At 39.3% G+C, this 25,066-nt stretch overlaps 3 protein-coding genes across 3 annotated transcripts; all 3 read right to left on the bottom strand.

Annotated features, from left to right (window-relative positions):
• Window positions 1-6,888: 6,888 nt before the first annotated feature.
• LOC112171237 lies at window positions 6,889-7,287 on the bottom strand. The gene has a single exon (XM_024308449.1). The coding sequence runs from the start codon at window positions 7,285-7,287 to the stop codon at window positions 6,889-6,891; it is 399 nt and encodes a 132-aa protein (XP_024164217.1).
• Window positions 7,288-7,740: 453 nt separating this feature from the next.
• On the bottom strand, window positions 7,741-8,151 carry LOC112171236. The gene has a single exon (XM_024308448.1). The coding sequence runs from the start codon at window positions 8,149-8,151 to the stop codon at window positions 7,741-7,743; it is 411 nt and encodes a 136-aa protein (XP_024164216.1).
• A 5,878-nt stretch (window positions 8,152-14,029) lies between these two features.
• LOC112171235 lies at window positions 14,030-24,259 on the bottom strand. The gene is made up of 2 exons (XM_024308447.1): window positions 24,153-24,259; window positions 14,030-14,654 (listed from the first exon to the last, which is right to left on the bottom strand). Exons 1-2 carry the CDS (start codon window positions 24,257-24,259, stop codon window positions 14,030-14,032), a joined length of 732 nt encoding a protein of 243 aa, XP_024164215.1.
• Window positions 24,260-25,066: the final 807 nt, after the last annotated feature.

The raw sequence follows: 25,066 nt of genomic DNA, 5'->3' as shown, positions 1-25,066 counted from the left end.
TAAGTAGCTCAAATTTTGCTTTTTGTCTAACTTATTTGTTTGACATCTAGACTATGCCTTCTGGAGAGATCTCAAAGAAAGGTGCAAAGAGATCCAAAATACAAGATAAAGCTGCACATGCAGCTGATGTTTCAGCTAGGCAACACAAGCATAATCCCATGAGAAATTCTGAAGGAAATTTGAGTTCTCCGTCTCATATGCCAGCTGATGCAGAACTATATTACCCCAAAACCTTAGCATAAAATCTTCTTATGTAAATAAGCTGGTTTAGTGCTTGAAACTTTAGTTGTACCAAACTGTTCTTTTGTTTTTACAAGATGGTCCAAAACTGCACGTGCTTCCCACCTTTGATAGAATGAGAGGGAATTTATAACTCCATTGTTCAGTCCCTTGTGTGTATTTTGCTGTCTAGAAAAAGAAAAATAGAACCACACTTCTCAAATAATGTCACTGAACCTCAACCCGTTCTATTCTACAAAAGCTCAATTCAGAGAAAGATCTTCTCTTTCTTCTTCATTCCATTAACCTTATGCTTCCTAGAGCTGGTATATCCTTAGATTTCTTTCATACGTGGCTTTGAGGAACTAAAGGTTTCCATTCTCCATTGTACCATATTGACAAGGTAATGTTTCTATCGGTTGTACCTTGTCCTTGTCAATCCGAATTCAATTGCTTGAGTTGTTGAACCTTGATTATAGTTGTTTGTTTAAGTAATTTCATTTACACTTTGGTTGGGCTGCTAGAAAAACAGAGAAATAACCTTGCATGCTGGTTCCTAGTGCATGCCCACCAAATGTTTGTTAAAAGTCCCCAACTAGCTTAAGCTCAACACTAGGGAGTTGCTTAGTTTTTGGGTTTGAGACTTAATGAGCTATCTTTGTTTTAGATAAGCAAAAGGAGGAGAACAAATTGGAGCAAGCTGCCGAGCCCCTTGATACTACAAAAACCACCTGATAAACTTGAGGTAGGGAAGAAAGTTGGTTTTCAATCTACTGGAGTTTGTAGTTTTGAAAAGAAAGTTGATAAAATGATTTTTGTTAAGTCCAACACTCTTCTTTCTTATGATTTCACTGACCACCTGGAACTGCATGTTTTATCTGTTTTGTTACCAAGTAATCAGAGGCTGCTTTGTTTAAGATCCTTGATGACAATGCTTGTCTTGCTTCTTTGTTCGATGGAATTTCTGCATGCTATGTTTTTTAGATTTCAAACTTACATGCAATAACTTCATTGCTTCTTTGAGCTTAAAAATCGAAAGCTAGTGAAATTTGGTTTAAGAAAATGGAAGTGGTGAGTATGTAGCTTGGTTGATGATTGTGAAAACTCGGGCACAATGACCTGTGAGCTTTGAGTTGTTATGGGCACAATGACCCAAATTCCCCGGGGAAGCCCCTTGTGAGGGCGTAAATGTGATGAGTTATGATTGTATGATAAGGTACGATGAGGTATGCTACACTCCCTTCCGATTGTTGATTTTACGAAATGACTTGTTTTCTATTTGGTAAGTCTAAAAGTTATTTCTCAATGAATGTTTGTTTCAGCCTTGTGATGTGACATTTGTGGTTTGAGAAATTGTTGATATTTTCATGTTCAAAGTAAGCTTCTTTTTAAGTCGTTTCAAGAAGGCATAGAATGATTTTTTTTTTTTGAGACAAATGCGATTTCAAAAACGATTTTTAAAACCCCTACTGGGCATCGTTTATGCTCATCCCGTTTCCCCTCAAATTTCAGGTGGTGGTTAGTCGATTTGATTGAAGTTGGGATTGCTCTACTTACTACTAGACTTTGTTGGAAGAGCAAGATATTTTGGTGAGCTGTAGGCTAATTCAAATCGTATGGTTAGATGTATTTTGTTGTAGATAACATAGCATGTTAGTCAGTTTGGAGCATACATCTAACCAGATTGCAGCTGGTTTAGTTTAATTACTACCTGGGATATGAAAAACCAAATGGTGTAATGCTTCTTGTATTTTCTTTGTATTCCCTTGTCTACTCTTCAATGTAGTAGCTATTCCTTTGGTTTGTAAGCTGGTTCTTTTTGTTGTGCCTCTCTTGTTTACTCTTAAACAAATCAACTTTAAAAATCAAAACTTCATATTGAGGTTAAAACAGTTTTGCTGAATTTTCTGAGAAAGCTGCCAATCTGTTAACTTTGAGCCTTCTGTTGCCTACTTACTGATCTCCAAATGTCGTGAAATTCTGATATGTTTCTGTTCTGCTAGTTAGCAAAGGATCTAAAAAGTTTCATTTAATTTTGATGTACAATGAATCTTCGGTGATCTTTCTCTTAAGTCTAGTCTGCTATTGGAAACTCCAGAATTTTCTGTGTACCCCTGATTTTCTGCTGAAATTTGAACTTCCACTTGAATTATTTAACCTCTGGTTTTAGTATATATTGAACCATACACCCCAATGCTCATTTCAGAACTGAATTCTTGCCTTTTGAACTTACAATGAATTTTTGGCGAATTTTCTAAGTTGACTTTTCTGCTGCAATATTTTTCTAAAGCCTGATAGTTCAGTCTATCTGCATCCAGCTTTTCCCTTACTTCTCGAACTCTGATTTGCTTGAAATTTAGCATGTTTTTCTTTGACATCGTTACTTTTAGTCTGGAAAGTTTCAAGTTCATTGCTGCAGAATTGAAGTTATAGTAAATCTTCAAAGTGAAGTCGTTCATGCCTTAACTCTCTAGTCCACTTACGTCTCCCTTTCGTTATAACTCTATTGAATCAGTTTTCAGTTCATCACCTACATTTTTCAAGTTTGGATAATGTAATTTTGTTGCTTGTGTAACATATAGTTTCATTTGGTTTAAGGTTACTAACATTTCTTTCTTCAATGAGAACCCCTTAAGTCATACCCCGGGTTTGGGGTGTGACAAGAACCTATTTCACTTGAAGGTAAAGCTACAGAAAAGCCAAAAATACCACCTAGAGGTAAAGCAAAATTGTTGAACATTGGCAAGAAAAAGAGAAAATGTCCTATCCTGGTTGAATTAAATGAAAGGGTTCTTGATGTTTTGGAGGATATAGCTTTGTATCGACCAACCAGAGAGTTTGGAACACTAAGTGGCTCTCAAGGAAATACAATTGCATGGCCCATCAAGTACATCAAGCTTGTATAGCTAGTATTGAAACTTTGAGGTAATTTATTCTATCATCTCTTTCTTCCATATTTGTGTGCAGATATAAGGTTACTTTTGTTCTCTTTGATTTTCTGGTTCTTACTTCTTAGTTTCATTTTAAATTATCTGAGTTTTCATTTAGCATCAGTTTCATTGCATTGTTGGAAAGTCTGAAAGAGCTGCACTTTTTTTGCTAGATTTTGGGTTTATATACAGGTTCTGTTTTACAGAGTTCATATATCCTTGCTTGAGTTGAGAGCTGGGGTTTTACTTTTGGTGTGATTGGAGGAATGGAAAAGCACTATGGATACTCTCTCTTTTAGTGTTTGTTGTTTATTTTGTGTTTTTATGTCATTGATTGTTTTCAGAAAAGTTGCAGTGAAGTATTGGATAATTGAACTTGTTACTATTACTAAAAAATTGATATCTTCATATGTATGTTTAACTCAGATAGGGGTCATCATGGGCCGGGCTAGGGCTAGCCCTACCCTAAATTATAGGGCTTAGGGTCGGGCCGGGCCTAGTCAAAGTCAACAAAATTTAGGGCCGGGTCGGGCCGACCTTCCGAATAGGGCTAAATAGGGCCGAAAAGGGCCTTATTTTGTTTAATAAAAAAAAAACTTACATAATTTTTTTTCCTCAAAATGTGGCTCAATGGTTATATAGGTAATATAAGACATTGTTTTTAGTTGATCATATTTAATATGTGTGTGTGTGTGTATAGGAATTAACTTATAACATTTATTAATATTTAAGGTGGTTATATTCAATTAACCATCTCTCTAAATCTCCTAATATTAATTATTATGTAACAAAGAAAATAAAAACTAAAGAAACCAAAGCTTAAGAAATCAATTACAAAAAAAGAGATAAATTGCATATTATAGAAAAAAGAGAAACATAATTAAAAAATAGAAAAATAGAAAATTATTAGGGCTTATTCGGGTGGGCCGGGCTTGGCCCTAAAGGGCTCAAACGGGCCAAGCCGGGTTTCATGCTCATGGCTCATACCCTACCCTATTTTAAAAAAGGGTCGGGCCGGCCCGTCCTAATGCAAGGGCCGGGTTGGGCTTTGGCCCTATGGGCGGGGAAGGTTTAGGGCCTAAGGGCCAAATGATGACCCACTAACTCAGATGGTCATATGCTATTAGATAGTTTGGTGAGTACTCGCTTTCATTTATTATTAACTCTGTTTTTCATTCATAACAGGGACTTCCAGTTTTTGAGGGACTCCACTTTTTGAGGTTTATATTAACATGCCCTACTGATGATAAAGTGCTCAAAGTGATGGTCAATCGAGAGAATCTGCATTTGGATAGTTAAGTGTTCAAAAGATGATGTGGTATATTTTGTAATATGTTATATTCTTAACATAAGTTTAATCTCAAGTTTGCTAGAAATTGTACTTAATTAGTCTGTAGCAGATTGGATATAACAAGTTTATTAAAACCCTTTCTATTGTCTATGATATATATGCTGATTTACCTGTAATTTGAGGTTAATATTATTTTTGCTTAAGTCATTTTGTTAGTTGACAATTTTTGGATTATGAGCAGCCAAGAAACCTCTTTGCCACAAAGACTTTTATGGCAGGTTATGTGCATCGTGAATGACATAAAAATTGATAGAAAAACTGTTTACAACGTGCAAATTGGGCCTTAAAAAATTGGGCAACTACTTCTTTTACGGCATGCAAAAGTGTGCCATAAAAATAGTCTTTTACTGCATTCGTGGTAGGCCGTGAATAGAGTGCTTAGGGCAACTCCAACCTTGGGGTGCCAAACCATATTTTGGGCCATTTTGAGACTTTGGATCTCCAACCTTGTGTTTTTGGGGGGTCTGGTTCTATAAATATAAGACTTGGACTCATTTGTAGTCTCATATTTGAGACTTTTCCAAGACCAGAACTGATCACTGTACATGGGGGCCAGCCCACTTGCTGTCTCAGCCCACATGCCGAACCAACGCGCCAAAGGGAGAAATTGAAGGAAACGCGCGCTAAATTTGCTGGGAAGAGAGAGCACGCGCGGAACAATAGCTGGAGAGAGAAGATCGCCTGCTTTTCCGTCTGCAGCCATGGGCCCCACGCCAGTTGTTGTCCCCTAGTGACCGTTGGAACCCCCAACGGTCATGAAATGTACGGTCCAGATGTTGCCCTGATCAATTTGGACGGTCCGATGTTACCCTTTTTTTTTTTTGACTGAAACGGATATATTCAAGATCCAATGGCTTAGATTTTTTGGAAAAAAGTGATGAACGACTCTTATTAATTGAAGGGTTATTATTTCCTTTTTGTTCCAAAAAAAATAAAAAAAATTACCAGAAAATTGGGGAAAAAAAATATACCCTTGGAACAGTGAATTGTAGGAAATTCTATAAATACCTATCCATTCTTTTCTATTTCCTCACACCAAATATCCTCCATCTCCTTCACAATTTTCCATTCATTGTTACATCTTCTTGTTCTTAAATATATCTTCCTTTTTTTTTTTTTGTCTTGGAAAAAATGGCTCCAAGAGGGGATTCTTGGAGGCACAATGAAGAAGTTATTCTTTGCCAAGCTTGGATCACCGTTGGGGGTGATGGTTGCGTTGGAAAAGATCAAAAGTCGGACTTATTGTGGAGTCGTGTGGCGGAGGAGTACAATGCTCACAAACCGGCCGGTTGCATGGATAGAACACATTCTAGTTGCCATGCTTGTTGGAAGAAAATAAGTCCGGCATGTATGAAGTGGCGCCAAGCTCTTAACAAGGTCGAACACTTTCAACAAAGAAGCGGAGAAAATATGGAGGACGAGGTAATTATATTGAAATATGTTCAATAATGATTATTGATTTATTTATCATGTAGTTGTTAAAAGTAAAATGTTGTTATATAGTTTATTCATCGATTTATACTAAGCCAATATTTTTTTAATATTTTATTTACTTAATATTATATGTAGCTCATGAATGTTAAATCAACGTACTACAACTTGGAAGGTTGCGATTTTGTGTTTGAGCATTGTTAGCAATACTTGAAAAATACGGAAAAGTTTGGGAAAACACCATCAATGGAAAACACCCACGTTAGTATTCCTAATCATGTCAACTTGGATGATGATGGAACAACCACTACTGAGGATGAGCTTCCGTCATCAAGAAAGGCACGTCCTTAAGGACAGAAAGCACAGAAGCTAGCTAAGAAAAAAGGTAATAAGCAGGATGCAGATGGCCTACGAGTTCAAATGCAGAAATGTTGTGAACAAACCGAACGCGAGAGTACCAACAAAGGCAAAGACAGTTTGAGGAAGGTCAACTAATTGAGCAACGTGCTGAGGATGCTCGCACGATACAGGTGGATCCATCAATTTTCACCCCAAGAAAGAGGAGTTATTGGGAGAGAAAGCAACAACAAATAATTGATAGGGAGGCAGAAACTTCAAGCATCCCGGAACAATCTCAAGATCCTACACCCCCTGAAGGAGACAACACAGCCTTGACCACTTATGATCCACTTGGCGAGATATCTTGGATGTAATTAATATTGTTAGTTGCTTTGAATGGTTTGTGTTTTAATTTTGATAATAAAAATTATTTTGTTGAGTAGATCATCTTCGTAAAAAAGCATTGAACTTTTATTTTCATAATAAAGCACACAACACAAATTAAAAGCACACAACACAAAGTAAAAGCATAGCACACAACAATACAACCAAAGTAGGCCATGACCACTTATCATGACAACATGGCCACTTATTGAAAGCACAAAAAAAAAAAAATGCTCACTGGTGGTTCTGATCAGCTTGTAACTTCATGGTCCATAGGTGATCGACTAGATCGTCTTGGAGGTTTTTATTCATCACTGGACATCTAACCTCCCTATAACGACGCAAGAATTGATTTAGTTGTTGCGGATTACGATCAACATCGGTGTCCATTACTGGTCTCTTATATATCTCTGCTTTCCTTGGTCTGGTTGGGATATCATCCGGATCAAATGGCTGCGCTGCATCTTCATCATGCTCATCTTCAACAATCATATTGCGCAAGATAATGCACGTCATCATGATGTATTGAAGGTTCTCCTTACTCCACCCACGAGCTGATCCTCTTATGATTGCCCAACGAGCTTGGAGAATACCAAATGCTCTCTCCACGTCTTTTCTATATACTTCCTGCATCCTTGTGAAATGTTGTGTCTGCGGCGACCTCGGGTTTCAGATTGCTTGTACAAATGACCCCCACTTAGGGTATATGTCATCAACTAGGTAATAACATTGACGATAATGCATATTATGTACCTGGTAGTTCACTTCAGGGGTTTCACCGGTGCATACGTCATTGAACAACGGTGAACATCCAAGGAAGTTAATATCATTCAGGGAACCTGGAAGTCCGAAGAAGGCATGCCAAATCCAAGTATCGTAGGAGGCCACCGCCTTTAAGATGATTGTGGGTTTCCCCTTGTAGCCAGTATACTGCCCTGCCCATCCGGTGGGACAATTTTTCTATTGTCAATGCATACAATCAAGGCTACCGATCATACCCGGGAATCCCCGTTCTGCAACTTTGTCAAGCAGCCGTCGCAAATCTGCCGGTGTTGGTCGGTGGAGGTAAGTCTCATGGTACACATTCTAGATTGCTTTTGTGAAGTGCTCAAAAATCTCAATGGCAGTGGTTTTCGCAATATCTAGGTAATCATCACAGAAATCAGCTGTGATGCCATACGCGAGCATTCTCATGGCGCATGTCAGCTTTTGTTTAGTGGATAAGCTGAGTTTCCCACAAGCATCTCTTGTTTGAACAAAATATGGGTCGTAGTTGGCCACGTCGCGCATCATCTTATCAAAGACCCAAGGTTGCATTCTATATCGCTTGCGAAATATGTTTGGTTCATACCTGCACGGATCCGTGAAGTATTGAGCTTTGAGTCGAAGATCCATCAGCTCTCGATCCCTGGCCTTATAGGTACGACCTTCTGAAGAACCACCCCATTGTGAATCCTCATCTTCTAGAGTTTGGATTTGCAAGGCAGCGGCAGACATCATCAAGGCTCATCAACGGCTTCTCGTGACGGCCTCTTCTTGATCTTTCTGCAACCATTTCGTCAAACGATTCATTGCAGAAATGGTTTGACGAAATCAAAACGGAAAAGAAAGAAAGATTTGTGTGATTTGGATATGAGAAGCGTTTGTGAATTTGTGAGAGATGAGGATAATAATGACCCCATATTTATGGACGGTTTGAGTTTATTTCATTAGATAATATATGACACGTGGCGGACAAAGACTCGACCGTAATTTGGACAGCCAATTAGAGATTGACACGTGGCGCTGATATCACATCGAAATTCGTATGTTTGGCATATATGCCAACAAAAAACATCAAAATATCTTCTAAATAGTTAGATTCTTTGTCGTATGTGCTGACACTTTTGTCGTATATGCCGACAAAAAAAAAATTCAAAACCTTTTTTAAATTCATTAAATAATAAGAATAATTTTTAAATATTATGATCTAAATAGTTAGATTCTTACTCGTATGTGCCGACACTTTTGTCGTATATGCCGACAAAAAAAAAAAATTTAAATCTTTTTTTAAATTCATTAAATAATAAGAATAATTTTTAAATATTATGATAAAATGTTAAATTATTTTTTTATCTTATTTCATTAAATTAACATATTTTTAATATAATATTCATCAAAATTATATTTATATTATATTTTAGTCAAGAATAGTGAAAATAACACCCCCATATAGGTCTAATGGTTGGAGATGAGAATTGAGTCATATATGAATAGTGCAACAAGGGGGTGCTAAAATGAGAATAGCACCCCCAAATGGTGCCTATGGTTGGAGTTGCCCTTAGATAGTCTTTTACGACATGCCCAGTGCACCGTAAATAAGTGGTCAGAAAGGTCATTTACGGCGTGCTTTCTTGACATTCACAGCGTGCAAACATCCCATAAATCAAATTGGATTATAGTTGAGAATATATTTACGGCCTGCTTGGATGCACAATTACGGCCTTCTTATGAACGCCGTTAAAGAGGAATGTCTTTTACGGCTCCGGCATTTACAGCCTGCTTTTGTGCGCCGTAAAAGGGTATTTACGGGGCACATTGTGGGCCGGAAAAGGCTGTTTTTGGTGTAGTGCTGATCGAATTTGTAAGCATATGATTATGAGTGTTGCTAATGAACTTAAATCATCAGGGACTAGCATGATGTTTGGTGTAATGTTTAAGATAGTAAATTGAATTTAATTCTAAAACAAATATAGACTCTAAAGAATTTAAAAGAAAAAAAAAAAAACAAAGCCCAATTCATTTTTGCAACATCCATAGTTAATCGTTAGTTGGTGGTTGGGATGATTCTGTGGTTTCGGGATGGAGTGGAAGTCTTTCAGAAGAATAATTACTAGAAATATTTTATTTTCTAGGGGTCAAGGAGTTGACCTCGTCGATACGAGTAAGTGGACATGTGGAACGAGGAAATTGGAGTTCGTATGAGAAAGTTATGGTCAGCGGCAGTTCCTCCTTTTTTGAGAAATTTACTATAAATAGATTTTTCTGAAATTAGAAAATCAGTTGTGATATTTTCAAAAAGTTTCTTTTTTTAGAAAATCCTTTCTGTCCGTTCTCTCTCTTCAAAGCCCTAGGATTCAGAAGTTTCCCGTTCGACCCGACCTAACTGCATCTTCCCTTTTCGGCAACAATCGACGGCACCACCGGCCCAGAACCATTCAGAGTTACCTTGCCGTCCTCCATACGGTGGTGGCTTGCACCGATTCTCATCCAAGGCCGTGCATCCAAGTGAAGAAGTCAAGCGACCGTGGACCCAATTGGTTCTCCGTGCTCCAGCGACGACAAGGCTTCAAACCGATCACGTTAGGTTGTTGAGAGCATGCTCATTCGATTCTTAGAGGTTTGGTTGATCGATTTCCACCGAAGGAGCTCCAACTCACGATGAACAATGATTTTTGGCTTCTAGCGGCGATCTAGGCCGAGTTGGGCTTTGCTCTAGGTATTAAAGTTGATTCTCATAGTGTAAACTCCATTTTGGATGGTTAGATCAAGCTGGTTTGGAGTTTGGCACGGCGACGCGTTCGACCATGGTTGGGGTTGGTTCTTTCACCAAATATCATCTACTCGTCAATACAAGCGTTTTGATATATGGTTTGTAGCATTTGGAGATTGTATGAGCATGTTGTGATTTTTGGTGATTTCAGAATTGTTTGGTTATCGATCCGTGAAGATCCGATCGTTGGATCGACTTGTCATTGTGACGTATTAATCATAGAAGTGTTCCAGAGACTTTGGGTGGTCTTGAATGAAGTTCCGCCTTGATTGGTGTTAATTTCGGATTTTAGTTCAAACGAGGGGTTTCGAACTTTAATCACTTTGTGTTTTGTATACTGAGATGAGACCATATGTGATTAGGTACTTGACAGAGTTGTGTTGAGCAGATTGGGGAAATTTGTGTTTATCTTGGTTAGCGTGTGAAGATGCAGCGGGATTCAGAGGTGAGTAATCTCACAATGTTCATTACAAACAGAGTTACCTTTATCGCTTTGGGAGTTATTTATTTAACTGCAAACTATAGTTGGTATTATTGGCATTTCTATGCGGATGACTACGTGTGTGTGTGTCTATATATATATATATATATATATATATATATTTACGTGAAATATATATGTATTGGTAGTTTTGTTGTGATGCAAACAATATTTTGAAATGAGTTCATTATTGTTTGAGAATAGTGAAATTGTGTATGGAGTTGTGATTATAGAATTTCATTTGTTGAAATACCGTGGGTCTAGTATGACTATCTTAAATGGTGATTTAATATATGGTGGCTTGTGTAGGAATATCTATGTAATGATCGGTGAAATTAGTGTGATGATTGTCGTGTAAAGCATGTGTAGGAATATCTGCGCAATGGTAGGTGAAATTAGTGTGATGATCTTTGTGATGATTGTTGTATAAAGCATGTGGGAATATATGCGTGATGACTGGTGAAATCTATGTGATTGATCAGTGTGATGATTTCTCTGTAACCGAGTTGAATTGTTATTAAGTTAACAACGATCGAGAGGGTTGTTGTGATGATTTATTTGTGAAGGAGGTATGTTTGTTATTAAGTTAACGACTAAAAAGATGGTAACTATGAAGGTTGGAGCTACCTACAGATGTCAGAGCATGGAGTTGTATTGATTACTATGACTTGAATTATTTGTTTTAATGTAACCTCATGAACTAAAACTATGCGTAGAGGCTACTATGAATTGTTTTACCTTGTTTTGAATTGTGATTGCTTTGTTTTCTTCTTGGTTGTACTGTTGAGAGTTTGAATGATTTGAAGGGTCATAGTATTGACAATTGTTCTCTATAGAGAGGATCGGTAATGATTCATTGATTTTCATCTTGATGTCACATTGATGACAAGATTTCCGTTTGAGAGGAAAAGAGTGTGATTTTGTAATTCATCGTTGTGCGTTAACATGATTTTCAAACACTACTTGATGTGGTTTTGTTTGACTAAAATTTGTGTAATTGGATGCTAGGTTGAGAATCTGAGCATGTGGTTTTAGTCACGAATTGACTTAGGTAAGCATGATCTGGAAGGATATGAAACTGATGGTTGTAGTTATGGGGTTTTTTTTTTGTTTTTTGTTTTTTTTTTTTATACTACAAAAAGATGATCAAAGGATTTCACTCCTACCTCCATGGTGACTCGAACCCATGACCTCGATCTTAGGTGGTGGGCGCTCTAACAAAAAGAGGATCAAAGGATTTCTCATGTAGTTGTAGGTTATGCTTATCGTTTGTTTAGGTTGAGGTGAGTTAAGAATGTGTTCCTGCTTTGTGGTTTTGAGTTTACTCTTACAAGCTTCATACACTTACTGGGTTTGTTGTGTGGCAGCCCGATACCCCATTCGATGGTGTAGGGGTTAATCTTACAGGTCAGGGTCATCATGACTTAAAGTGAAGTCTTATAGTCGCAGTGATAGGAGTCGGAAGCTAATTTTGTGTACTATGATTTTATTAGACTTCCGTTTTGTGGTAAATTCTGAGGAGCGTTTACTTATTATTTTGTTAACGCAACTTAGTTTGTAAACTTTGTGTGATGTATTATGTGACTATAAAGAACGAGTCTGTATTTACATTGAGAGTTCATGACATCATTGGTTGTCTTACTTAAAGGAAAAAGATTAGTGGTATTTTGTATTGATGTTCAAACCATCACGCCCGGAGTTCTTGTGTTGATTAAAAGTGTATTATTATTCGTGATTGAAATTCGGGGCGTGACAACCTAGGAAATCAACATTAAAGACATCGACATGATGTCTTTCCCACTCAAATATTGGAAGTTCTGCTGTTGGTCTCAATGAGCCGAATGAAACCCTAAAGCTATATAAAAATATAGTATTCATAAGATATATATCATGGTCAAAACCATTTAATCAACTAGGATGAGTTTTTGTTGTTGTTGTTAAACAGCGATAAATGTGGCCCCTAACCCACCATTGTACAGATATTATCTCAACTTAACCATACATTAGATGTTGGGTTTTAATAACAAAATGTCTCGGTATAATTGAGTATGATCCACCCACTTATAAGTTATATTATCTTTTATCACTTTTCTAATGTGTGATCTTTTCTCTCAAACACGTCGCTTCACGTGCAATCTAGCTCTAGGTCTGCATGTGCAATCAATTAACAAATCCAATTTCACATTGAAAATTGGGGCACAAGTCTCATATCGACAACTTGGTAACAATCCAAAGCCCACATCGGACACATGATAACAATCAAATCGGTATTTTTTTATGGCAATATAAGGAACCCAAATTCGGACCTATGACTATTGGAGAGAGACACGCTCTGATACCACGTTAAACAGCGACAAGTGGAGCTCGTGGCCTACCATTATACAGATACTATCACAACTTAACCACACGTTATATGTTGGGTTTAATAACAAAAGGCATCGATACAATTGAGTGTGATTCACCAACTTATAAGTTATATTATCTTGTCATTTTTTTTCTAGTGTGAGATTTTTCCTCTTCAATAGTTATAAGAGCTTTTTTATGCTTTCTTCCTCTATTAAAAAATAAAAAACTTTGGATAGTATGTTTTGTTTATTTAGGGTTCTCACCAATTTTGTATGGTTGCATGTGCGGGATTTGGATGAACATTTATATAGTTCACTGTGCCATTTCTTAAAACTTTATGTAGGTCAGTTGAAGGAACGACAACCAAATTATTTAATTATCTTTAATTCGGATGTTAAGTTGAACAAACCACAAAACTATTCAGAAATTAATTGGAGTAGTTTTTGAAAATTTTCCACAACATTACCAGTGTAATAGTGCCAGATAAGAATATATATTTATAGATCATCAAGTCAGCAAGGGATGATATGTTTAGTAGATGGAGCTTACTCCACAATATAATGTTATAATCTAGATATTCACTTTTCAATTATAGAAGAGTATAACAAATCAATCAAACTGAAAAATCGATTGACCTTTTTTAATCACATGCATGCATGATTATTTTAGAGAATTAGTGTGCTTGTTATTTATTTCTGAATAATTGGACATGTTCATAAATGTATTTCAGGGTGCAGCTGTTACACACCTATTGACTCAATATTGTCACTTTATTCCTTGAGTTAAATAAAATAAAATAAAATAAAAATGAGACAAAAACTCAGAGACAATAAAAAGAAAGGTGGAGATGGTGGAGCTCCCCCAGATCCGATATGGGTTGGATGGACTATGGGTTTGGTGGGGGCGGGCTGTTGAGCTGACGGTGGACAGATCGGGTTGGTAAGGTGATAATAACTGCACTCTTTATTAATTTATTTATGTTTTTTTTTTTGATACGAAAAGACTAACAAAACAAGCTAAAGGGAGGCTCCTCTAGAGCAGCCTGCGCCAAACAGATCAAAGCTAATAGCTGAATTAACACTAGAGGGAAAGTGACTGGTCCAAGAAATGAGCTCGTCTGATCCATGGCCTATGGAGGCAAGGGCATTTGCCACAAAATTAGCTTCCCGTAAAGTGTGGGTGAAAACGACTGAATTGAAGTTGGAAGCTAGCTGTTTGATGTCCTGGATGATAGACTGTAGATGCCAAGGAGTGTTGGTCTTCCCAATAACACAGTGAATGACCAGTTGGGAATCCCCTTCAATCAACAGGTTGGTGTAGTTAAGCTCTTGAGCTTTTAGGAGGCTTTCCCGGAGAGCAACAGCTTCTGTCAGAGGGACATTAGCTTTCCCAATTCGTTTAGCACAAGCAATAACAGGACATCCAAAGTTGTCTCCGATGACAAAGCCAATAGTTGCATTGTTGCTTTGTTGGATGACTGAACCATCAAAGTTGATTTTAACATGGTCTGGAGGAGGAGGATTCCATTTGATGTGCTCCCGCTCATCTGGAGGACGCCTTACAGGAGGATTATGAATGAGGAAATCTTGAGAAGTGGAAGCCGCAATGGCCACTATAGCAGGGGAGGAGAAAGCTTCATTCCTGAAAACATTGTTATTTCTTGCTTTCCAAATGTGATAGCAAAGTTATTAATTTATTTATGTGTGTGCGTATATATATCCATCTTTTGTAAAAAAAGTTATTGAAATGAAAACTTGAATGCCATGGGACATGGAGAAGGATGGTTGGGAGACGTAGGAGTCCTCTAGGATGAAATCCACATTCGGCGGTGCTCGGGTTTTGAGAGCCCTCACTAGTCAATCCTACATTAGGTTTTCATCTGGTTTATTTAATTTTTTTTTTTTTGGAGAAATTTTTTATAATAACTATTTTTTTTGCTTAACATTAATCTTTCATCTCAATTGATGTTGGAAGCGCGTGTCTCAGACCAGCTATGGCACCTATCTTCAGACATTCTTCCCCATAACTACCACCACCGTTAACCCATGCACATGACCTTACTGATTTTGCCGCTAAGCATCGTACATAAGTACTTGGCACAATGACTACCCACTTTAATTAGTTTATGTAGCTGTAATTTTTCTTTAATTTTTTTTTTCATTTTAGAAAATGTCTAACTCATTTGATTTTTCAGTTAAATTACACATAACGATTCACTTCCGCAAGGCTAACAAAAGAGTTATGACCTAAGTAATTCAAAATTTTTAAAAATCATGAAGTTAAGCTAAAACTACCCTACAAATATCCACGGAATTTAAAGATTACAAATGCTATGAGCACTCTTGGCCAATATAAAAACTTAAATAATCTCAAATTTTAATGAAAAAGTAAATAGTTAAAAATGACATTATAAAAAGGATTAAATTCAATTTACCCCCTGAACTTTGGGCCTAAAATCAAACTGGTCCTTAAACCTTTTTTTTAATTAAACTGGTCCTTGTACTCTCAAACAACATCACCCGAGTCCAAATTCTCCAAATGTGACATTATATGCTGAGTTGGACCCGACAAGGGGACCCACACTTTAGCTTTTTAATCCCTGAAAGAGGGCATAATGTACATTTCCATTTTAATATAATTTTTTTTCTCTCTCTCTCCCCCTTCTTCTTCTAATCTATATCGGCGACCACGCCGAAACTCCTTCTCAATCTCTTTTTTCTCAATCTTTCCCTCATCTTCTTCCTCCACCTCCACCACCACTTGATCTCCCTGATCCACCTCCACGGCGAAAACCTACGACGCCATTTTTTCGTTGTGCCCAAAGCGATTTAGAGACGACTACCAAACCACCACAACCACCGTAGGAGGAGGAGGAGGAGCGATCGGCTATGTCGCAAGGAAGCGGAAGCGTCGTCGGCGGAGGAGGGGGGCGGGATTTTCAATTGCCGAACGAGATCATGGTGGTGATTCCGAGCGACCCGTACGAGCAGCTGGATCTGGCGAGGAAGATCACATCGATGGCGATAGCCGCTAGGGTTTCGAATCAGGAGGCTGAGGCAGAAGCTGAGTGAGAAAGATAGGGTTATTTTTGACCTCGAGGAAAGAGCCTCGCGGCTCCAGCATGTTAACCACGATGCTGGCGTAACCCGAATTGCTGTAGACGCGGGTGGGCAGCTGCAGGGGAGGAGGATGCGCAGGGAAAAAGACCAGTATGTATTGGCAGCAAAGCAGCAAGGGCTGGGCGGTGGTGGGATGTGCGTGCAGAGGCTAGGCGAGAATGAGGATCTGGGCTCCTCTGTCGCCGGCGTAACGCGAATTGCTCCAATCCGATATCTGTGCAGGTTCCGGTTCGAGTTTTTGGAGCTACTTGGATTGGGTGTGGAAGATATAGCGAGTGTGAGGATATGAGGTTTGTGATTATTTGAAGGATTTTGGTGTGATGATCTGACGGTTGGTGAGAAATTTCAGTTTGGTGTTACTGCGATGGTCATTGATATAGAGGAGAAGAAGAAGAGGGGGGGGGGGGGGAGAGAAAGAGTAGAGAAAAAATAAAAATAAAAATTAGAAATTATATTAAAACTGAAATGTCCATTTTGCCCTCCTTCAGGGTTTAAAAAGCTGAAGTGTGGGCCCCCTTGTCGGGTCTAACTCAGCCTATGACGTCACATTTGGAGAATTTAGACTCGGGTGATATTGTTTGAGAGTACAAGGACCAGTTTGATTAAAAAAAAAGTTTAAGGATTAGTCTGATTTTAGGCCCAAAATTGAGGAGGATAAACTGAATTTAATCCTTATAAAAATATTGTCAGCGAGACCGGCTCAAGACACCAACAATTTAAGTTGGGGAAGAATATGCATGGTCGAAGGGTAGTCCAAATTACGTATCAATCGGATAGGAAGTGAAGAAAACTGGACCAGTTAAATATCATACAACACCTTTCATGTACCAAATTACACTACACTCTTTGTCGACTCAATTATAGAACTGCATGTGCCTAGATGCTAGCAAGCTCCTTTTCCTAGGTATGATGTGACTATGTGGTTCATTTGATCCACATAATAAAACACCATTTAGGGGTATTTGTCGAATTATGTTAGGTAGATGTTCCAACAACATTATTTTTTTTCCTCTGAGTTTGGTATTTAATAAAATTTATATATATTTTTATTTTAAAAATATTATTTAATAAAATGCTTAATGAGACTATAATATAATATTATAATAAATAAAATGACTAATGACATATAAAGTCACTTTTACTAATTTTATTATTCTCAGGTCACTTAATTTTTTTTCTCTCCCTCGTAAAGCCACTAAATATAAGAAATATCAATATTTATAAAAATAGTAACTCATTTTTATTTTTCATCATTTTACTAAAATGTCATTATATTAATACAGTGTTAAAGTAAAACCATAATTTGTGTTTGGCTCAAACTTTAGGTTGCTTAACCTAGTGGTAATATGGTTTAATTAGAAGAATCTAGAGATTATCTTTCCTTGTATGATTCAGATTCTATGCATTGTAATCCTCTATATAAAGAGGCCCCTATTATCAATGAGAACACACAACAATTTTCTCTCAATTTCTGATTCCCTAAAACATGTTATCAGCACGAAGCCTTAGCCTGAAACCTAAATTCTTAGCCTTCAAATCCCAGAAACCACCACCACCCACCTTGAAGATCTCAACTCCAGGAGTCCAGAACCAGCGGCCCCACCACCAGAACCGGTGGAAAAACACCGAACCGGCCACCGTAAGTGACGCAAATCTCTCTGCCCGATTCAAAGGTTTCCTCAACGCCTCCTGCAGCCATCCTCCACTAGCAGTAGAGTCTTGTCCCCAGATTCTGGGAACCGAAAAATTTACCACCGGAACCGGCCTAGAAACATTCGAACCGGCAGCCTGAAGATACTGCACCACCGAACCGCCGCCTGCTTCAGTCAACCCAGCCCAGAAACAAACGCAGCCCTAGGCCCAGAAGTTGAGGTGCAGCTCACATCCTAGAAACTTGACCAGCCTCGGCCCAGAAGGAAGCAAATCGGAAGCCCAAAAGCAGAAGAGATCCAGCCCAGAGCCACGTTAGCATCCACGCAAGCACACAGTCAGCGTCCAGTCAGCCTGCCACGTCATCATCAGACTGCCACGTCAGCAGATCAGTAAACTCTGGTCAACATCGCCGGTCAATCTTTGTCCAGCGACTTTTTCCTGCCAATTTTTCGGATCAAGATTTCCGGCAATTTTTCAAGGTAAACTTTTCTAAAAGTTCCCCTTTTTGAAGTTTTTTTATTTATTTTTTTCTTCTTTTCTCGGGGACTTCCAACCTCCCTTCTTCTACCCCCCTTTCTTCTTCATAGGGGAGACCAAATTAAGCCGAACTGTGGGGGTTCGTGCTCACTCCAAGCTTGGAGCTTGTAGAGTCCTCCAAACTTAGAGTTTGTTGAGATAAAACGATCGACCACAAACTTCATTGTTTCGATCTAATCCAACCCCTCTTGGAATCGAATTTCTTAGAAGCGACTACACTTGCAAATTCTTAATTTCTTGGAAGCGACTACGCTCATAAATTTTTATTATTTTCGTGGTAGCCTTTTTCGCTCCGAAACTAACCCTAATCTTTTGTTGTTTTTCAGGATGAGTAATCTGAACAAGTTGAGTTTCGCTCCAAACAAGTGGGTTCGTGATGTGCGCCAGCATCTTAAGGCTGATGGGATCCTGAGTACGATCCAAGAGCCAAGTCAGAAAGTGCTTACTCCTCAACAAGCTACTGCTTTTGAAGCGAATAGAGCTACGAGAGAGGCCAATGAAGCTAAAGCCATAATTCTCATGACAAGGCAAATGAATGACGCGCTCCAAAATGAGTACCTTAATGAGGAAGACCCCAGAAAACTATGGGTAGAACTCGAGCATCGTTTTGGCAACGTTCGTGACTCCCTGCTTCCGGATTTAGAAGTGAGATGGCATAGCCTCCGCTTTTGTGATTTCAAGTCTGTACTTGACTACAATTTAGAAGCACTTCGTATCAAGTCTTTGATGGAATTCTGTGGGCAGAAAATCATTGATACAATGTTGATCGAGAAGACTCTCTTTACCTTCCTCGTCTCTGCATTGATGATAGCCGAGAACTATCAGATTGATGTCAATACTGGACGCATCACAAGATTTCATGAGCTTATTGGTGCCATGAACGTAGCTAAAAAGCACGACAACATACTTGTGAAGAACTATAACTCTAGACCCGTGGGAGAAAATTCACTTCCGGAGTCTAATTATAGTCGCGACCCTAAGGGAAGGCACCAGGAGTTAAACCCTAAGGAAAGGGATTATTCTGGACTTTCTAGTCCATCTTCTCGCCCCAAAGAGGAAGGAAACCGCCAAGATAGTCGTACACGGAACCGTAAAGGTCAACGTGTGAAGAGTGAAAGAGGCAGAGCCTCCGGCTATGTTGGTGGCGCCACCAAGGATCATAGTCGTCCCCAACGCGCTCTAAACCCGGGAGCCTGACCATGATGATGCTTGTCTTCGATGTGGAGCATCCGGACATTGGGCTAAAGCATGTAATGCACCCAGAATGTTGCTAATGCGTACAAGACGTATCGTAAAGCAAGGGAAGCAAATTACATGGAGAAAGAAGATCAAGACGACGATCTCGCTCTAAGGGTTGAAGACTTCAAAGGCCTAGATCCAGTGACTGGCGATTTTGATTAAGTCTTTTTATTTTTCAAGAGATGTAATAGGCAATTGCCATATATGTTTGTAGTAGATGCTAATGGTTTAGTATTTCCTCAAAGTAGGCTCACCCAAAGTAAGTGTGATGTCTAGGAAGGTTCTGAGATCAGTGGTACTTAAGCGAGCCTTGCTCCACTGACATCTCTCTACTCACCTGGTCACATTTATTTTGGAATTACCGAAAGAAGTTAGACGACTACCATTATTAGCTAGCATTTTGGATTAGATCGATTTTCTTTCATCAAAGAGACAATGATGTAACTCCGTTGGCTTATGAATAAAATTTCGAGTTCTTTTCATTATGACTCCATTTTAATTATGAACATATTACTTTGTGACTACGATGGCTGGGCCATTAGTATTAATTCAAGGACATGGAATAGCCCAAGTTCCCCTTTCCAAATGACACCTTGATTACTGTCACAGAAACTCTCTACGCTCCTAGGGCAAATCTCACATATGGATAGCCAACGGATTCCATACGAAAACGCATGTAGAGAACATAAATGAGTTCCTTTGCAATACCTCTAATGATTGCGAACAAAGACGCATCTTAGAAAAGTTTATGTGTCTCTCTAGTGGACTCTATGTCACTATTCAAGCTATTAAATCCAATAAAGTTATGAGAGAAGATCTCTTGGATTTAGACACATAGTGGCTTTGTCACGACAGGATAGGTCATCCTGGTCATGATATGATGATCCGTCTACTAAAGACTTCACATGGACATCTTTTCTCTCGAGTGAAATGAAGCATGAATCAAAAGTTGATTCCTGGACTAAGTGTGACCGACGCTGCTGCCTAGGGTACCGCCTCCGTCCACCACCAGCCTAGGGCTGGCGTATTCCCTAGCCATGACGCCATGGATGGCGTCAATCATGGTGATGGCATCCCAGGTGATGCTGCAATCACCAACTTTGCTTCAAATAGCGTTTCAGACGCTCAGGCCCAACCAAAATCCTCATTGGTTACTTCTAAAGCCTCTTGCTCATTTTACAAAGCCCGTTTATTAGGGAAATTAGGACTGAGACCATCCTATGCAAAGGATATGAAAATACTCATTTTGTTCTTACATAGAATCCGTGGGGATTCTCTGGACCGATTCAACCAACTTGCAGACGTTTAAATATCTCATGATGTTGGTTGACACGCAAACACGCTGGTCACGTGTTGTGCCATTGTCCACTTGTAATGCTGCTTATGATACACTCCTAGCACATATCATATGACAACGGGCTCACTCCCCGAATCATCATATTCAGTCAATTGGATTTGACTATGCTAGTGAGTTTACATCAAAGACTTTCGATGGTTATTGCATTGGGACTGATGTTGGACATCATATTCCAATAAGCACACCCAATTGGTCTCGCGGAAACGACTACGATGGTAGTCCAAACATTGGTAATGCGCACCAACCTCCTTATATCCGCTTGGAGTGATGCAATATCGCATGCAGCTATGCTAATTCGTTTACGACCCACTGCCACTGAATCTACCTCTGCGTTACAGTTAGTGACTGGGTACAAATATCGTACTTACGCATATTGGAGTGTGCCATTTATGTACCAATTACTCGGCCATAGCGCTTTATAATGGGTCCTTACAGACGAATGAGCAACTCAGTTGGATTTGAGACTCCAACAATCGTCCGCCACTTAATGCCCTTGCATGGCGATCTCCTTACCCCTAAATTTGCTGATGTCACTTTGATGAGATAGTTTTCTCATCATTAGGGGGAGATAAGAACACAGATGTTCAGCAGGAATGACAGAAATTGTCGTGGTCTGTCCCCACTATGTCTCATCTCGATCCCTACTAAAGTGACGAGATGACACAAATATGCTGCAAACATGCCTGTAAGGAAGGACGTCCCTACGAGAGGACTTAGCGCCACCCTACACGGAGGTAGGCGTGGCGCCAACGCCAAAGAGAGTGGCTCTCTGGCGTTACAGGCCATGACCCCAGCTAGGATCCATGGGAAGCCCGTGGGTTCGAAGGATACTTTGGCACACTCTAATCCTTTGATCATCGACACTCAAAATCCGTCTCATGAGTATCTTCTGGTTTATGGTTATCGTTGGGGGACGCCTCAACGTCAGAACCTATTTTTGATAATATAGAGCTGTATGAAACTTACACTAGTGTACATGAGACGTGGGACAGAAACTCCATCATAATTGATGATGTAGTTGCGCATTTCGTTGCGCATGAGTTTGTAGAGTCCGATGATATCGAACCACGCTCCGTTGATGAATGAATGCCAACGTAGAGAAATTTGGCCTAAATGGAAAGATGCGATCCAGGTTAAGTTGGATTCTCTAACGAAGATGAGGGTTTTTGAGCCAATGATGCCAACACCTCCTAATATAAAACCTGTTAACTAATGGGTCTTCGTTAGAAAGCGTGTTGAGAAAAAGAGATGGTAATCTCACCTTATGGCGCAAGGCTTCTCACAAAATGCCCTGGAATCGACTACGATGAGACATATTCTCTCGTAATGGATGTCATTGTACTCCACTACCCTGTCAGTTTGGTAGTTTCCAAATAACTGATCTTACAGCTTATGAATGTGGTCACTACATATCTTTATGGGGATCTAGATGCGGAATATACATGAAGGTTCATGGTGAACTTCATTTACCCAAGTCAAGTGGCTCTAGACCACGGAGCGCGTTCACAACAAGGTTGAGACGCTCACTCAAAGTGACTACTTGATTGTGAAGGGATATGCCCACGCATTCCCATAACAAGTTTCGGATTCTATCGCGGTTCATGTTGGACATGATCTTCATTGGAAGCCCTTAAAGAGTTAAAGGAAACCGTTGAACACTAGAAATCCGAGTTTAAGATGAAAGATTTTGGGAGAACACGATTATGTCTCGGTTTGGAACTTGAGCATCGTGTTGATAGATGCTTAGGCATTTTGACAAGGTCAAACCTTCAAGCACCCTCATGATCGTCCATAGTCTTGATCCTGAAAATGATCCTCTTCGATGGCGAAGATGTGCTAAAGGCAGAAGTTCCCTACATAAGTACAATAGGGGCATTATTGTACTTAGCTAAATGCACAAGACTGGACATCTCGTTTGCAATGAACTTGTTAGCTAGATATAGCTTTGCGCCAACGCGACGCCATTAGATTGGTGTAAAAGATATCTTTCCGTACTTGAGATGTACAATTGATGTGGACTTGTTCTATCCCTACAGAAAGATGATGGATTCGGACCCATCACACACTAGGAACGCCGCCAACACTGGCTGCGTCCTCTATCCCCATCCCAAAACGACGTGTGTTTTGGAAGGTTTTGTTGATATTAGGTATCTCTCTGACCCATACAAAGGTCGTTCCCAAAATGGTTAAGTGTTCATCATGGGAAAAGACCGTGATATCTTGGAGGTCTACAGAACATACCTTAGTCGCTATATCTTTGAACCATGCAGAGATTATTGCTCTTCACGAAGTGGTTCGTGAATATATATGGATTGGATTCATAGTTACGCATGTTCGAATAATTGTGGTTTGAAATCTACCTCAGATGAGCCTACACAAATGAAGCAAGGTTACATCAAAAGCGACCACACCAAGTATAATCAGCAACAACAGACTCTCCTCAAGATCAAAGTGAACTAGGTTCAATCTGAGGACAGTGTGGCAGGCTTGCTCACTAAGTCATTGCCTAAATTTCACTTTTGAGAAACATGTTGGTAGCATCGTTTGTGGAAGTTATCCGAACTCCCATGACCGTTGTCATCAGGGGGATATGCAAACATCAGAGGGAGATGTTTACATGTATGGTCTCGAAACGTGAAGGGTGTGTTGTGCTCTTTTCCCCTTCAACCGAGGTTATTTTTGTCCCACTGGATTTTTGTTACTCGGCAAGGTTTTTAGCGAGGCAACGAGAGAAGCACCGCGTTTGGGTAACACAAGGGGGAGTGTTAAAGTAAAACTCTAATTTGTGTTTCGCCCAAACTCTAGGTTACTTGACCTAGTGGTAATAGGATTTAATTAGAAGAATCTAGAGATTATCTTTCCTTGTATGATTCAGACTCTATGCATTGTAATCCTCTATATAAAGAGGCTCATATTATCAATGAGAACACACAGCGATTTTCTCTCAATTTCTGATTCCCTGAAACATACAGTTATTTTTTATTATTTACAAAAATTTCATCTTATCAATACAGCTAACAAACAAAAAAGCTACTGTCGAATAATAAAAAAGCTGAGGGTCTACCTTCTCTCTAGAAATTGTCTCTAACCCAGCCACTATTTTGAGAGTCTATCGACCCCCATCTCTATCTCTATCTCCATCTCCAACCCCACCCCTTCAATCCCGTCCATCCACTCCACCCTTTCAATCACCTTCTTGTTCCTCTCTCTTCTCCACCTACTTCACCCATCTACCATTTCTCTACCTCTCCACACCATACTGCTCTTATAGGCCTTATATTGATGAGAACAGCTCTCATCTTCAACGCTTTCACCCCATCTCCACCTTTTACATTCCCCATCCCTACAACCCAATTATGCTCTTTTGTCACCGATTTTCTACTCCTCTAGTCCAGATCTACCTTCGAAATTGTCCATGTCCTCTTTGGATGGAATTGGTTGCTAGTGCTTCCGGATATGCTTCGTTCTCCACCACCGCTAAATGAACTTACGCCCGTTGGTGAATTTTCATTCCTCAACAGCAAGTGGCTCGATTTTCACAATCACACTCTACTAGGTTACTTGGTGTTTCTTGGGCATCTTTGAGCCCTGTGTGTAGCGTCCCAACCGGTGTAGAAGGAAGCAAGATGGTGCTTTGGTGGCTGATACTCTTCAAGCAACTACATGGAGGTGGTGGCAGTAGTATTCTTGGGATGGAGCTGTTATTCTCTTGGTGGCTACTAGCATTAGTTCTAGGGTTTTTCATTTTCAATTATGGGCTTTCAAATTGTATTTGGGTCAAGCCTGTTAGGGGCTTTAATTCTATTTTGCTGGGGCTACGTGCCTCTATTTACTGGGGTCTTTTGTACCTCATGTATTGTGGTGTATCATTTGAAACATTTAATACAAATTTTATTTTCTTCAACCAAAAAAAATAAAATAATGAAAAAGCTATTATCAACAAATCGAAAAGTTAATGTCATTTTCAGAAAAGTTATTGTCATTTGTGGAGTGTTTGAACATAAATTTGGCAATGCCCACATGGCACACATGTGGGTCCCACAAGAAATTTGGCTTAGGACCACAGTTGAATGATTGGATGGCAACGCTTATAATAGAGCGTGTTTCTTAGAAATAATCTTTTAGTCCCTTAACTACTCGACGTCTAT

This window comes from Rosa chinensis, chromosome 6, assembly GCF_002994745.2.
Source record: "Rosa chinensis cultivar Old Blush chromosome 6, RchiOBHm-V2, whole genome shotgun sequence".
Taxonomy (NCBI): Eukaryota; Viridiplantae; Streptophyta; class Magnoliopsida; order Rosales; family Rosaceae; genus Rosa; species Rosa chinensis.
Note: the sequence above shows the minus strand (reverse complement) of the source record. Positions and strands in the feature narration are given on the sequence as shown.

Excerpts from the sequence above, each read along its gene's own strand:
- LOC112171237 (XM_024308449.1), bottom strand. The coding sequence starts at position 7,287 with ATGCAGGAAGTATATAGAAAAGACGTGGAGAGAGCATTTGGTATTCTC.
- LOC112171235 (XM_024308447.1), bottom strand. The coding sequence starts at position 24,259 with ATGGGGAATGTAAAAGGTGGAGATGGGGTGAAAGCGTTGAAGATGAGA. Across the intron at positions 14,655-24,152 it reads TGTGGAGAGGTAGAGAAATG|GAATGAAGCTTTCTCCTCCC; the intron begins GTAGATGGGTGA and ends CAATGTTTTCAG.
- LOC112171236 (XM_024308448.1), bottom strand. The coding sequence starts at position 8,151 with ATGTCTGCCGCTGCCTTGCAAATCCAAACTCTAGAAGATGAGGATTCA.